The 16,710-nt window shown below is 42.0% G+C and overlaps 1 protein-coding gene across 1 annotated transcript in view; it reads right to left on the bottom strand.

Moving 5' to 3' along the window:
• SCFD2 (sec1 family domain containing 2) overlaps nucleotides 1-16,710 on the bottom strand; it is a 346,047-nt gene that overhangs the window by 14,792 nt on the left and 314,545 nt on the right. The window contains exon 7 of the mRNA XM_016119585.2: nucleotides 9,478-9,612. Within this exon, the coding sequence (XP_015975071.1) occupies nucleotides 9,478-9,612 (135 nt within the window). The remainder of the gene's footprint in view (nucleotides 1-9,477; nucleotides 9,613-16,710) is intronic.

Genomic DNA, 16,710 nt, shown 5'->3' with positions numbered 1-16,710 from the left:
CAGAGAAGACCGTTTCTCTCCATCATGCACCCCAGCCTTTGATGCAGAGGCTGCCGAAACCTCCTCTGCAGCTGTGGGCCCCAAATCACTCTTTGAAGTCCTGATTGGTTTCTATGACATGGGTTTCTACTGCTTCCGGTTTCTCTGGAGCTCTCTAGGTATTCTGGGAATCCTGCTGCCAATTTTCTTTCATCTAGTTTCTCTTCGTGTGTGACTCACTTGTCCCTACTCCAGGCAAGGGTCAAGTCCCCCATTCTTCAACAATGGGCAGGAAAGTGCAACAGAAGCTTTGGCCTTAAGGGTACCAGGCCCTGAGAACAGCCATGCAGACTTTGAAGATGGCATGGCAATGGCTTTTCTCCCAGTAGGAATTAGTAAGAGCACTGCCTTTGCCACCGAACGCTTCATGTCTAACACTGTGCTTTTTACTTAGTCACTCATCTACTCCATGACTATTTATTGAGCAACAACTATGAGCCAAGACACTTTTCTAGGCATCAGGGATTCAGCAGTGAACAAACCAGAGAGGAATCCCTGATGTCATAGAACTTATATTTTAGTTGGGGGAGAATGACAAAATCAGTAAGTAAATGGGTAGGAAAGGAAAGTGGTAAGTGCTATGCAGGAAAATAAAGCAGAGGGTGGGGCAAGCATTACTTTATGCAACGCTTACACTCTATGAAGTAGGTAGAAACTGTTTTACAGATAGAGACAAGCGAGGCTTGTATAGGTGAAGTAACTTATCCCCTCTTTTACTCCCACACCCAGTCAGTACCCAGTCCTGGGGAATCCAGCAGCACCTCAACTCTTCCCTCAGCCCTCTCTGAGGGCCGACTCTTATTTCAGCTTCCCTCTCCAACCTGATGCCAGTCTGACCTTATTTCCCCCTCTCTCACTGCTGCCAGTGTGATTTTTACAAAATATAAACTGATCGTATATTACTAAAAAACATTCAATGGCTCCTCAGTGTTTTTGGTCAAATTTCTATCCTCCAGCCTTTCGTGACGTAGCTTCTGCTTATCTCTCTGTCTGCACATTCTTCCGCTCCCTGCAGGCTACTCTTAGTTCCAGTCATTTAGAACTACCTGTCATTCCTTCCATGTACCATAGTGTTTCATCACTTTGTTCCTAGCTCCTACTAGTCTGACAACATTCAACTCTTCTGGGAAGCTTTTTCTGACTCCCGGACTGAGCGTCCCCGCTGTGTCCTCACATCTCCTCTGGCACACCACTTATCTCCTCCCTGCAGTCCTCAATCTTCTTGTCCATCTCCCTAACAAACTGCAAGCTCCGCAACGTAAACTGTGCCATGGCAGGTAGAGTACCTAGTTTGTCCCTATATTTTTCTTACTACAGTGATGAGCACACAGAAGAAGCTGTCAATAATTGCTCACAGGCAGATAAAGTTTGTAGAATGCCAAAACCAAGTTTTTGTTTTTGTTTAATGATTCCTACCAATCTCACTAGAATTTATGGATCATATTTAGCTAATGTCAGACAAAAATCAAATTCTACCTCATAGTACGGAATATAATTAAGACAAAGGAAATATAAACAATGGTTATGGTGTTGCAAACAGAAATTCCAGGATGTGGACTTATTTAATCAATAAGCACTGAATTCGGAGGTGTTCTCCTCTAGTCAGAAATATCATTAATTAAAACCGGCTTAAGTCAACAGTCCATCTCTCTGAGTCTTGTTTTTTTGTTGTGCGTCAACAATGAGGAGATAGACTAGATGACCCCAAGGCATGTCCAGCGCTCACAGTCCAAGGATCTGACATCAAATTTCATGTGAGGAGTTGTTCCAAACTCCTCCTGATTGGACGACGTTCAACTCTTCTGGGAAGCTTTTTATGACTACTGGACTGAGCTCCCCCTCTGTGTCCTCACATCCGCTCTGGCATACTAATCTCTCCTCCCTGCAATCCTCAAAACAATTTCATCTGTTTGCCCTCCATCCCTGCTGCTGCAGATGCCCAACCCACAGTGAACAATCTCCTCGATCCATATGGTCGTAGAGTGGGCTCCTGGCAGCCGTGTAAATACAGAGTGAACCTACCCCTCAAACATGATTGATACTAGTTCAAGAGTGGATCCCTGACCCAGACTGGGCCAACTGTAGATTCTTCCCTGAGAATCTAGACTTGACCTAAGGTAGACATGGCTGAATCAAAGCTGAATGAGCTTTCAAGAAGAATCAAAATTTGTGGCATAGCTCCCTGACCTTTTCATTCAGCAATATTTATTGAACACCTACAACATACTGGGCACTATTCTCAGCATCTTCTGCAGGCTAGGGTGAATCTCTCTGGTTTCCTGATGGCTTTCCAGTTCTCAGCCCCAGTCCTTCCCGAGGTCTATGACACTGCTTCCCATTGGTTCTCTCAGATACAACTTGGTCCTCACAATAAATTATACTTGCTTTAATTAAGTTAGTATAATTTATTGGTATTTTAATTGCAACCGAAAGAGTTTCAACTCTTGTTCCTTCTCCGCCACCAGGTTTTCAGGGCCTGCCTGATCACTTGTTCCATCTCTCCCTATGGGCAATGGAGCATTCGTACTAATTCAAATACAGGGCCCAGAGGCAAGCACTGGGTCTTCTTGGACTTTTTTACATAAATTTTTAATTTTTTTTCCAATTAAGCATGACCATATAAGAAATGGAACAAAAAAACTTCTTTAAACATACATATATAAATAGGTAAAATGGCCTCATGCAATTTTTAGATAAAAACCACACTCCCCATGCCAATTCCAGCAGAGAAAACATCTTGACAAATCATGTCCTTTAGTCAAAACAAGTTGGGGTCCAAACACATGGAATAGATAAAAAATATATTATTTTCAGGAGACTGAAATCCAAACCACAAATTCCAGAAATGCATTTTAAAAGTGCTGCCTATTAGACATGCTAGTTTTAAATTAAATTAACGTGAGCCGGAGTTGGCGGGGGGTGTGGGGGCGAGGTATGTTTCGATTTATTTATTAGATCACTATCAAGCTTTCCTCTAAGGAGATCAAGGTGCTCCTGGAACAACATTCGGAGAGCAGACTTGGCTGTTTGAAGAATGTCAGGTTCTGCCAAAGCTGTCTTCTCCCTAGTTTTATTCCCCTCCCCCCAGGGCGCTGCCCTTTGAAGCCCAGGGCTTTATGTGGCTAACAGCAAGTCTCTTCAGTGCATTTGGCTGATTTGAAACACTTTCTCAGAGATGTAAAAAGAACAGTCTTGTGGGCATTCTCTCTCTTTTCCTCAGCTTGTCTGCTTTACCTTACAGGGCTTGATGGAGCAAACTTTGAAGAGGAAGGTCCCGTAGCTCAGTTTCTTATCACTGCTCTCCCAAGTTTGTTTTTTTTTGTTTTGTTTTTGTTTTTTGTTTGTTTGTTTGTTTGTTTGTTTTTAATTTAAAAAGATTATGGGCAAACAGCAGGCAGGCCTTTGATTATCAAAACTTTTTGGGGCTCACTGATTTTGAAAATAAGTCAGGAGTGTGAGTGAATTTTCTACCCTCTAGATTGGAGGGAGAACTCTTAGAATCAGGCAAACACTATCCTTATTGAACTGGACAATCAAATGCTTATTTAGGTGGAGCGCATATACTGGTTTCCAAAAGTAGCCACCACAATATTTTCTGCCTCTCCTGCTCCTGCTCACTTTTTAAGAGGAACAGAGTATGTCCTTTTCCCTTGACCCCGGGGGGACATTCACGACTGCCTGGACAAACAGTCCTGGAGGGAGGCTATGGCTTCTGAGGCTTCTACCTGGCTCTCCCTCTTAGGATGCTTGTCCTTGGAACACAGCTGCCATGCTGTGAGGAAGCCCAGGGTACGTGGAGAGGCCTTTATAGAGAGGAACTGAGTCCCTTAGCTCACAGGCTGGGCTGAGCTACCAGCCAATAGTCAGCATCAATTTGCTGATCGTGTGAATGCACCATCTCAGAGGGGAACCTTCCCCTGTTGAGCTCTGTCCATTGTACAGATTCATGAACAAAATAAATGGTCAATATTATTTTAAGGCAATGTTTGGAGATGGCTTCTGATGTAGTAATAGGTAACCAGAACAGTTTGGGATGAAAGACTTCTCGGGATAGTCTGATGTCTATGGGAAAGCACACTAAAGTAACGTAAAGAAGGTGATTTTAATGAGTTGTAGTATGATGCAAATGAGGTTCTAACGTTAGTAAGGGCAAAATCCAGCTGCTCTGACTTCCCTCTTGCAGAGACTTTATTTGATGCTGAGAATCTTAGACATACAGCCATTTTTCTTAACTTTCACTGCCTGCGGACATTTACATAAGAAAGACTAATTTCTGTGAGCCACATCCAAATGTCTGGGGTGGTAGTCTCTAGTTCCCTACAGATCGAGGCTGTGACAAGCAGCAGCAAACACTTGTGGAGCAGAGAACTTGCTCTCTCCAAGTACACAGAGATCATGGTTCTAGTATGTTTCTACAGAGTTGGGGCGGAGGGGTTTGGGCTACTCTGTCTGTGTCCTGGGTGGTCCAGGTCTAATCCTACTGGCTCTATTTCCTTGAAATGTATTGTCATGGCACACATACAGAATGTCACCAGCTCCCTACAGCTGGCCCCCGGAGGGACAGTCTGTCTTCTGAGACTGAGGAGATCAACAGGTTCGATTGATGGTGGAGAGAAAAAAGAGGGTCTGGAAAAACACATCACAGCTTTGTAAACATGGCTTCTCATGGGCACGACAAAAAGAAGAGCACTAGGACTCCATGTCTTTCTGGAAGGTGCAAAGCAAAAGTGAAATATGAAATGCTGGGCATCTGTTCTTTTCTATTTAAATCATTTGTTCACTCAGCGGTTAGTCTGTATGCACCAAATGCACAAATACCGGCTATGCACAGGGATACAACGATACTCTAGGTGACTCTTTTCTCAAGAGTCACAGTCTGGCAGGATCACAAACTTGTAAACATAAAAATAGCAAATACTTACACAGTACTTACTATAGGTCAAGCTCTGTATGAATTAATTCATTTCATTCTCATATGGCCCTATAAAGTAGGTACTATGATTATTTCCCTTTCAGAGATGAGGAAACTTAGACCCAGTCAGGTTAAGCAACATGCCTAAGGTCACACAGCGAGTAACCCAGACAGTCTGACTCTGGACCTGTTATCACTACTCTCTATTGCCCTTTGAAAGCAGATATAAGCAGTAGAATGAAATGACTGCTGTTAAGCAACATAGACTAGATGGCCTTTCATTATTTACAAAACCAAACGAAACATTAGAGGCATTAAATAGAAAAGAGATCTCTAAATCTCCCTTGTAACACTCATCCATCTCTTTAGCCACTCTGTTAGGACGTTACTCCTCTCAGCTGCTTTGCATCTGTTCTATTCTCTAGAGACAAAGAAGTTGGAAGAAAGAGATTTGCATGCTGCATGTGGACAGAAGAGACCGTCAGATTTCTTTGACAGCAGTGGAGTCGGGCTTCTGTCTCCCCATGCACGTGGAAGCACAGTGATGAGTAGGAGTGAGTGGGTGTGGCTTCTCTGGGGTTACGTAATGTCAAAACAATAACTAGTTTCACTTAGCTTAACAGCTGCTGGAAAAGAGGGCCAACTCCTTTGGGGTCACTGGAGTTGACTGATCAGGCTCTACCTCTACTGCCTGTGAAGTTGTTGAAACATAGCTTTTGGCTTAAGGGCAGAAAGTTGGAAGAGGAGCCAGTGACTGGAGGATGTGCTGCTTTCTTAGTGGGTGCTCTGACAGCCCCACTGGGACCACCGTCCCACCACTAGCGAGTGCCTGTTGTGTGTAAAGCCTGTCTTGTCTGGACTTTGCCCCACGTGTTGAGGATGCAGAGGAGACTTAGATCATCCCTCTCTTCTCAAAGCTTTCACATTCTTTTGATTCTAACCTGTAGCAAGATACATTTAAATCTTGTGTGCATGTGTGGACTGCATTGTTTAGTTCTGCCTCACTAGATGCAAAGTTTCACCTTGCTAGTCTGTTCTATTCTTTTTCATTAAAATATACTGATTACAATCCGTTAAATTGATATCTTGATCCTCTAATGTGCAGTGGATCAAGTTATGCAGTTAGAAAACACTAGTCCAGAAAAAGACACCTAACATGTATCATTACAAACCCATGTATAAGTGTAGCCACAGAAGTGTGTGCACAAGGTATAGAGCCCTGAAGAAGACATGTATTAGGGCCTGGAGAATCTTTTCCCATGTCCTTTCTATTACCTGCAGCACACCTGTGGGAATGTCTGTTGGCCTGATTTCCCAGCACATCTCTCACCAGCTTCTCAATCCACCCTCGGCCCCTGCACAGTCTATAGATACTCTGTCTGGGTGACCTGAGCTAACATTAGCTATGATACCATCTGTGAGTGCAGAGACAGGGTGGGGACAGACCTTTCTGGCTCTAGAACTATCTCAAGTTCCCTAAGCACCGGAAGGATCCCACATTTATTCTTCATTTCATCAGGCTCTGTCTTTTTGTTTCTTTCAGCCTCGGCACCAGTGGGTCTTGAGTGACAGGGTGGAGCAGGTCCCAGAGGCAAAGAATGGGGCAGCAAGTGGCAAGAAGCAACGACTGCTGGCTGCTGATACAGAATGAAGATGCGACTGTGCAGAGGCGACTCAACGTCAATATGCAAATTTCTTCTCCTGGGGGTGCATTGCCAACGAGTTGTGGGCCAAGTCTCAGAAAGGCAGACAGGGAGGGCACCAAGCAGACGACTCCTGGGAGACTGCCTTGATGACCAGGCTAGGTGTGGATTTTATTCATGAGCTTCATAGATACTGGAAATGGAAAGTGTCTGAGCTAATGAGTAATCATGAAGAGAAGAATTAATGACACATGAATATTTTTCTTCTAAGAAAATGCTTGGGAGAATTCTGGAGCCAAGCAATGTTGTGGTGAAGAGCACAGGCTTTCGATTAAGACTGACCTGGAGACAAATCCTGGTGTCCCATTTCCTATGTGCTCTTTGGAAAACACCTGAGAATAGAGGAGCATACAAGCCAATCCTGGCTTTCTGGAAGCTCACGACTACTGCTTAACCTTTATGGGCCTCAGTTTCCCCAGGGTAAAGCAAGGATAATGAGAGAATTTACTTCCCAGGGTTGTTGTGAGGTTTAAATATGAAAATGGCTGATCCATAGCACAGCTCAGCACAGGTTAGCTGCATACCTTTGGGTAGTGAGTGAGAAGCAACAGAAGCAAGACCAAGGAGGCTGGTAAATGGCTATAGGCCACAGGAGACTCCACCTGCATTTTGTATTTTCTTCTCTCCACTGGCCTGAAGCAGAGTAGAGACACCCTCTGCTGATGGCTTCACCCATCTCAGAGACAGAGCTATTTGGGAAGTAATAGTTAGGTCCTCAAAGCCCTACTCGCTGTTCCTCTTTACATTTATCTCAATTTTGTTCTAAGCCTGAACACATGGACCGGAGGTAACTTTCCTTGCTGAGTTCCATGGAACAGTGGGAAGAGTCAGCCGCCAAGGCCTATGTAGAAACAGAGCAAAATCACTCTCCCTTGGGGTCCTGGGACGGGGAGGGCTCTACAGCCAGCCCATGGAGACTCTCCTTAGCCCCCTGCAGATAGACAAACTGCCCTTGGGAACTGAGAGCAGAGGCCCAGCAGCTGGGAGCTGAGGAATGGATTCTGACAGCTGCTGAGAGAACAAATTCCTTTTTCTTAAATCCATGACTTGGAAACCTCTCTTTGAGATCAGTCTCAAGGGGCAGCATTTCTTCATGAGACTGAACTCCAGGGAGTTGAATGGGGAGAAGCATAGCAGTCCACTGCTTACCCAGGATGGTTCCAACCACCTTCATAAGCAAAGCCTGCCTTGGGACAGTGATGTTTCTGACCACAGGAAGAGCTGTAGAAAACACTCTGTCGCATTTAAAAGGGTAATTTTAAAATGTGATGTCTCACGGTTCACGAAACAGTGATGGAAAATGCAAGTGGACAGTCCTCACACAGCATTCCACATTGGTCTTGCAGAGCTGCAAAGTCCATTAGCATATAAAAGGCACTGTGAAGTCAGGCAGCAAAGAATTGTGCATTAATCTGCTGTTTAACCCAGTGTTTCCCAAACAAACTTGGTCACAGACCCTTTGGCTAAGAAACAAGTTCTTTCTGTGGAACGTTACTGGACAAAGTGAGTCAGGGCCTCCTCTCGTCTACACTGCGCCCCTCTGCAAATTAGAAACTTGTGCTGTGAGTAGAGTGCAAGAAGGTTCCAGCCTCCACTTGTGTCCTTGGCCAGACCCTGAATACAGCAGCCTGACTGGGAAAGGACACACGGCCAGTTGGGCCACCCTCTTGACTTGGGCCTGAAAGCCCACATTTGTTATTTTAGTTTCTCTTCAGGGTAAAGTTCAAGCTTATGAATGAAGAAACAGGGTGCCCAAGTGGAGAAGGTCAGAGACCACCTCTATCTAGCATGGAATTTTCTGTATAAACTAGCCATCATGAAGGGCTACTGGACAATCCTGGACTTACATTCAACACAGGAGCCCCTGAACACCTTGAGAAGCTATATCCTGCTGTGTTATTAAAGAAAAAATACCAGTCACGCATTGCAACAGAAGTTGATGATAATTTGGAACAGCAGGAAGGAGACTCCTGCTTCCATTCCCGCCATTAACTGCTTTGTTTAGAGTCTGATTGTCTGGCTTCTGTCCTCTAGCTTTGGAGTGGACCAGTTTTCCTGGCATATGTATTTATTGAACTCCGAAAGGCTAGCTCTTCTATGTAGATTAATTCATGATTTCAAAGACACTTTGAAGCTGGTAAAACAGTCTGTTATTTCCGAGAGTTATTACAAGTGGAGTCCTGGCATAGACTGGGAGGTCAGCCTATAATCTTGTTTAGATCCTTTTAAATTCAGAAACTGTTCGGTGGGTTAAAAATAGATCACATCTGTGTGCTTTTCCTTCTTTCATCCCCATTGCAAAGGTTGTGTAGTACTTTTGACCTACCTTGATATTAGCAAGAGAAATTCTAGCACTTGTCATTTGGGAGTCTGCTGGGCCAAAAGAAAAGTCATTTTCAAATAAGTTCTGGGGCGATGCTAGTCACGCAACTGAGCAGAATGACTCACCATCCTACATAATAAGTTCTATAATTAAGAACAACAGACTATCATGAAGACCTGTGAACAGTATAGGGATTCACGTTCAGTGAAAATATAGACCGAGAGTAGAAAAATTTTCAGTAGTGCTATCCTGAAGGGGTTGTGTCTTTACATATTGATCAGAAAAGACCATAGTGCTTAGATCGAAAGAAGTTATATGAAGCTAGAAGGTCAGGCTGCTTTTAACCAAAAGTTAAATAAAGATTGCTCCTGATTTGAGAAGAGCCAAAATACTAGACAGTATCTTATGTGGTACTCACTAGGTTAAGGGGGTGTCAGCATTTACCCCCGGCAAAGACAGCATTACACTCAGGATTATTTACTTCTTCATGGTTACTTTACCTTCATGAACATGCTAAATCCAGTTTTAAGGAGATCAGTGAGGCCTGAAGACATGTGTTCAATATCGACGGGATCTGGCTTTTCAGGATTAAATATTTCCTCCACAATCTGCTTCAACAATGGCTTATAGGATGCCTGGAAAGACAAAATATTGTGCTGTAAGTAACAGAGTTTGTTTGGTTTGTCTGGAGAGAGGATAGCTTATCTACTCCAAATGAAACAAGACAAGTTTATTTTAATCCTGAGCAATGGCTATGATCTTGTGCTTGTGAAAAGACAATTATAACAACATTGGGTTTTTGGGTAAATTTTCGCCCCAATGCTCTAGCACTATTTTTTTTTTCTCTCATATTCCCTTCTACAAGCAAATATCTCTTTCCAGAGCTATAATCATTAAATGACTAGTTTTTTCATCTATATTTAAAGTGATAATTTTATGGGTGATATATACTGGAAAGCAAGGTATTGTCATTTGATGTAGACATTAAGATGATTGTGCTCAGATTTTCCTAAACATCCTTAGAATTATGCTCCCTCTGCTAGGAACTCAAATGTTTTCTCACAATGCGTTGTTGATACCCAAGCTCAAAGTAATGCCTCCTTCCTCTATAGAGCTCAATTCCATGACTTGGCTAGGAAAAGAAGCCAAGATGCTAAAAAGGAATCCGACCAAGGTCAGGGCCTAAGAGAAAGCAGGCCACATGTACAAGAATTCCAGTAGAATTAAACTGAAATTTTGATAAGTGATGCTAAGTGCCTTCCTTTCCTGTGACTTGAACAACCCTTCCAAGTTTGAGTAATGTTTGGAGGCAGCTGCCTCTAACTGGCCTCTTCCCTTGGTTCTCTCTACTACCAAGCTCTTCCTCTCTTCTCTTCCTGTCAGCTGGACCATGTTACTCCCAGTCCTGTTGCTGCCTCTGTTGCTCCGGTTCCATTCAGCACCCGAGTTTGGAGCATACAGGGCGAAGGAAGAAGAAAAATCTTTCCTTGGTGTGTACTCTCTGTCTGTTATATCTCTATTGTATCCATTATGGGCTCAGAAAAGCCAGGTTCTCTTCGCATTGGCCAAATCTATCTTTAGCAAGGGTCAAGGGTATTTGGTATACTGACTTCATCTCTGGCTTCATCTTGCTTTTTCTACTGTTATTTTTACTCTTATTTTCCTTTTATTCCAATTTTCTTACTTAAAATATCTTAGAAATAAAGCAGGATATAAACCAGCAAAATCATAAACGATCATTTAGCTTGCATGCAATTGGTATGTTTGTCAGGAATAAGATGCAAGGAAAATAGCAACTGTTCAGTTGGGGGGTGTAGCCTTCTTATGTTTATGAGCCCAGAGATCTCATAGGTTAATGCTCATAAAAGGTAAAGCACTGGAGAGCAACACTGATAAGACAGAAACAAAACAAAACAAACACAAAAACTGAGAGTCAACTTTCCTTATAATAAAGCTATACCAAGAGAGATTTTAAAATGTATCATACAGGCAAAAATCCAGAGGTTTGAAATCACTTTCAATGAGGCTGTGGGGACATAGAAACTCCCATATATTGTTGATGGGAGGGTAGACTTAAAATCAGGGTGGAGAGCAATTTGGCAATACCTATTACAAATGCATTCAATGCATTTGACCTAGCAATTCCACTGATAGGTATTTATCTTATAAATATGTTAATGTATGTAAATGAGACCCATGAAAGGCTGTCTATTGATTGTAACAGCAAAATATTGGAAACAACTCAAGTGCCATCAATAGGGAGCTGTTTATTTAATGAGATACATACACAGGAAGGAACACTATGAAAGTGAAGAGGGAAGCTTTGTGTTAGGGCAAACAACAAAGTGCAGAATAAAGTGGGAGTGAAAAAAGCAAGGTGAGATGGGCTGGCACTTGTGTCAAGTGGGTCACAAGGAAAATGAAAGTCTGCATTTGCTGAAATATGTAAAAAATAAACTCTCATGTGATACACAGAGACTTCCCTGAGAAGAGACACAGGTGGGAGTAAGACTTTTCTGTATATTGCTTTCTATAAACAGAGTTAAAACACCACTACAAACAGCAAGAAGGATTTTTTTTTTACTTGTTCAAAATTAATAAGTTATGCATAGAAGAGAAGGGAGTAAAGGCACACTAAATGTTAATTAGGGCTATCTGCAGGTTCTAAGAGTAAGGGACATTATTTCCTTCTTTTTCCAAATTTTCTATAATTAACAGATATACTTCTGGAATGATAACATACTCCAATAAATATTTTCAATGTTATGAAAACAGGCCATGGAATGGCCTCTGAATTCTACAAATCTTCTTTGTCTTCTGTCATCTCAGCCTTTCTGAACATTTAAACTGTTAAACTTTAATCTCTTTAAACTGCTCCCCAAAGAGAAGTTCTTTGGTCAATACTCCACTGCTTTATTAGCATTCTCATCAAATATTAATCATCTTCTTCCATAGTAATAGAATCCAATTTTTAGTCAAGCCCATTATCAACTGGGTAAAAGACCCCATTCTCCAGCCTTCCTTGAGCTGGATATGACCTTGGAACTAAGTTCTGGGAGACAATATATAAGTAGAAGGGGAGTGGGACTTTCGGAGCTCTCTTTTTCTGAAAGGGAAAGGTATGCTTTCTTTCTCTTTCTCTGTTCTGCTGCCCGGAACATGGAAGTGATGACTGGAGCTCCGGTAGCCATGAGGAATAAAGGTGCGACAGCTGGAAGAAACCTTTGTCGGCGACAACTGGTGGAGCTGCCATAACCATAGCATAGACAGACTGAATCAGGACTTAACTTTACACGACAATGCAAATCCTGGTATGTTTAAGCCATTCTTTTTCAGGTCTCTGTTACTTATAACTGAATGAAATTCTAACTGACACAAAGCATGAAGGGAATATATGGAAATAAAAGTTCATTCCTTCCTTCCAGGACCTGACAGTTATTTGTTTTACACACACACACACACACACACACACACACACACACACACACACCAGTTATGTAGAATAACTTTAAGCAGAATCAGAAAGAGATCCACATAGGCTGTCACATTTTGTAGGTTGCTCCCCAACCTACAAAAACACAACAAAAAAGTTGTTGCCCTCCATCAGAGACACCATTTGCAAGAAGGAAGAGTAATAGTCCTGAAAAAAATAAAAAAGAGCTCAGACACAGGAACAAGGCGGTTCCGCAGTCCAGCTAACACACTACACTCGGCACCTCCTCCCTACAAGCACAGCGCACAGGGTGATAGCATTGTTCTCAGGGCTCCAGAGGCCCCTGTGTAGATTAGGGAGATAAGGGAAAGAAGGAATTGTGGCGGGGTTAGGGATCGTGCTCGCTCCCATTCCACTTTCAGGTAAGCTCTGGGGAATGAGGCACCCAGGAGAAGATGCCCACTGAGCTGGAGTTCCCCTTGGAGGGTGAGCAGAGGTTTCGAACTGCTATCCCTTTAGCACCTTCATTCTTGAGACCTTGTGATCATTGCACATTACTGGGGAAGTTTGTAAACCGTTTTTATTTTATTTTTTAAAGGTATATAGGTAATATTGAGAATGAGGAAAGAAATCACAATTTAAATACAGAAAAGTAACAGATAAACAAACACATAACATAATGGAGAAAAATAACATAAAAGCTTTTGTTAACTGCTTGACATACCTCTATCATATTCATTTCTTATATATTTTGGCCACATTCCCTTTGATTATCTTTTCAGATAACAGCAATTAAAAAATCATCTTCCATACAGAGATGCAATGTTTATGAAGCTATTGTCTCTAAATTCCGCACTCAGTTCTGTGATGCTAGGCTGAGGCTCCACAAACATCTGTGCTTTGCCATCTGGGTCTGTTAGATTCTGCCAATAGGGGGCACTAGCAGGAGATTGGAAGGCAGGAGGAGCAAGATGGAACTTGCTCCTCCCTGTTTATTTGTTGTTCCTGCCAGCAGCACCCCAGCAATGGCCCTTCACAATGTGAAGCTGTTCCTTCTCTGGGCTTTTAAATCATAGGATCCAATAAATCATCTTTCTTGTTTAAACCACTTTGAGATGTTTTCTTTTTTCTATTTTTACTTGTACCCAAAAGCACACTAAATGATATATTATTAATTTAAAAAGGCGTTGATAGATTTTCCAAATTAAATATTATGTAGTAAAGACCTCTAAATTCTTTATAAAAACAACTGAGCACAGAACAAATAAATAACATTGTCCATTTAAAGAGCACGATTTGGGAAAGAATTTCTCAGGTACAAAGCGGTACTTGTTTTGTGACTTCTTAGCAAACATATTTCTTAGATTTTTCTAATTAGGATTTTAATGATGAGAACCTTTCCCTCCTTCCTCTCAGCCACTTAGTTTGGATTGCTTTGTGCCCCAAATCACGTTGCTGAAATCTGACTGGACTGAATTGCTTTGGCAGTGGCTTCTTATGTGAGAAGACTCTGACTGTCATAGAATTTTCTATTCAGGCAAAAGCTACCCGCTTCTCAGTAAAGACCACAGAGAAGGTGGTGGTGGGGGAGACAGATGTTTTTTCCTAGTCCTCTGCTCAAAGATTTCCTCACATGTGAGAAAGGGCCAAAGAAAAGATTAGTTGTGTAGTTTGCCTTGACATTAAGAAAGTTAACCATACATAGTGTTTTAATTTTCCTAATCAAACATTCTCTGCCAGCTCACCTTTTCACAGCTAAGGAGAGGAATTAAAAGCAGACAAATTTATTTTTTTCCTTTTCTCACTGGTCACCTATTTCTTGCTTATATCACATCTAGTGTGTGTGGGCAGTAGAGGGTCTGTGCCCTATGCAGTCATTCAGACAGCCTGCTACTCAGTGGCTCCACAATTCCCTGGGGCACTGGAATCCCACACGAAGCCTTTGCAGCTCATCAGCAGATGATGAAAGAGAGAGAGAGAGTAAGGAGAATCTCCAGAGGGATTTTATGGGCTCAGCCTGAAAGTGATCTTATCATTTCTACCATAGTTCATTGGCGAGAATTAGTCACAGGCCTACATTTACCTGCAAGGGAATCTGGAAAATGTGGCCTAGAGAAAAATGTGCCCAGGAGAAAAAATAAGTGTAGTTTGGGGAACATATAGCATTGTCTCTGCCACAGACACACTATAAAGTGTGGATTGAAACATTAATATAATTATTTCCTTAACAACTGGCAAGTTGCATGTGGTAGACAAAGTATTATTAAACCCCCTTTCCCTTCTGCGTAAGAATTTGACCTTTGGTTAACTTTTTAGCTGTTTCCCTGGAAACCTGATAAGGGAAGAATGTCAATGCTAGCCAGGCAAGATTGCTTATGATAAAAATGACCCCTGCTTAGTAAATTGCTTTAGACTGGGGGAACTATAAATACTGGAGAGAAAACCAGAGCTTGGACTTCTCTGAGTAGATAACTCTTGTACAATTGGTATAACTGGGCATGTCCTTTGGAGATACCCTGGAAGCTACGCCTATGGAGTTGTTCCAGAGAAACTGGCTCCTATAGGATACGAGGTTTTTAAACAAGGAATCTACCCCCCCTCCACCCCAACCCCTGCCATGTGAGTCTAATGTGAGTCTAATTCCCTTGCTTCTGAGCTGTCACCTTGGGATCAAATTGAATAGATTCTGAATAGCTGTGTGGACTGCTACATGGATGGTCACAAGGACGCTCCCGGGAAGAAAAACGTTTACTGCTTCCCAAGGGCAAACTATGTTCCCGTCCTGGGCAGACCGGAGCCAAGTGGGGCTTAGGACCACAGAGCTGACTTACCCACCTATCAGGTGCAGAATACACAGTGCCTGCCTGGGGCCCACAAGACTTAGAGACCCATGAAAATGTACTAATTTCTTTTAAAATTGGAAGAAAAAAATAAACTTTTAGATCAAAGAGAATGTTTTGATGTATACTATTAATATACCAATATAATTGTATAATAAAAAATTAATATTAAAAAAAATTTTATAGCAGAAAGAGCCCACGAAAGAAAAACTGCCCTAGGGACATTGAAATCATAAGGTGAACCAATATGATAGTCACCTGAGGCTGCCTAAAGGTTTGGTAGTGCCCAGAGAGACTGATGGGTGCTACATGTGAAATAAAATTTCAAAAAGTTAATCTTATACCAGAAACTCTCTGTCTTTTAAATGGCCAGTATCTCTTCCAGAACAAAGTGGGCTTTTAAAAATGCCCAGTTTTTTCATATTTTATCAAAATGTGAAAAGTAATATATTTATGTCGATGTCCCAAGTTATTCTTTTGTGGTAGAGATAATGTGTGATTAGGTCTAAAAAAACTCTTTTATTGACCTGATTCTAACTCTTGAAGAAAAGTATTGAGTTATAGCAGCAGTTTCTGACATTATATGTCAGAGATAATTTTGAGAAAGTAGTTCAATTCCAATATCTTCTTGAATTTGGTGCACTTTATAGAAAGTACAGGTATCAGTTTCTAAGGAAACCTGGGTTACCACAACCACATCCCATCAATTGAGGCTGCCGACCTTGGCTTTGCTGGTTTCCAAGCCCTGCTACTGAAGATGCTTTTCCCTTTCTGCAAAATTGACTTTAAGCAACAAACTTCTAGGGAAATCTAGACTTGTAGACTTGTAGAGAGGATATTATTTCAATCCAAGACTGTACAGAAAAACATCTGTTCAAAACTGCTCATGGCTTTGACTCTTCCATGGTTTATTTATTTTTATTTTTTGCTATAGTGAGACAGATTTTTCTTCCTTTTATCTTCATAAAGGAAATGGTTTGCTCTACAGATTAAAAAGTGGTTCACTTGTCTGTCTGTCCATCCATCCATCCATCCATCCATCCATCCATCCATTCATCCATCCATCTTTCAAACTAGACACAGATTACTTTGAGTGTAGCCCTTTCAACTTCAATATGAGGAAGCCAAAGGCCAAAGCCATTAACTAATTTGTTTGAGTTTACAAAGGCAGTTAGAAGCAGACTAAAAGACAGAGTCAAGTTTCCTGGACCCCAGTTTATTATTTAGGACCTCATGCTGATTCTTTCAAAAAGGACACTAGCGGGTTTGGGGATAGGTAGATAGAACCTGGAGGAGGAACAGTTTAGCAGTTGTAAAAGAACAGCTGGTGGCCAGGGCTGAGGATTGTTGACAGAGACTGGGCGTACACACTGTTCAGAGATCCGTATTTCACCAGGCACAAGATGAATCAAGCCTCCTTGGGCACGGCTGGTTCTAAATGCTCTTGTTCAATATGCCAG

The sequence above is a fragment of the Rousettus aegyptiacus genome, unplaced genomic scaffold (assembly GCF_014176215.1).
Source record: "Rousettus aegyptiacus isolate mRouAeg1 unplaced genomic scaffold, mRouAeg1.p scaffold_m13_p_10, whole genome shotgun sequence".
Classification (NCBI taxonomy): Eukaryota; Metazoa; Chordata; class Mammalia; order Chiroptera; family Pteropodidae; genus Rousettus; species Rousettus aegyptiacus.
Note: the sequence above shows the minus strand (reverse complement) of the source record. Positions and strands in the feature narration are given on the sequence as shown.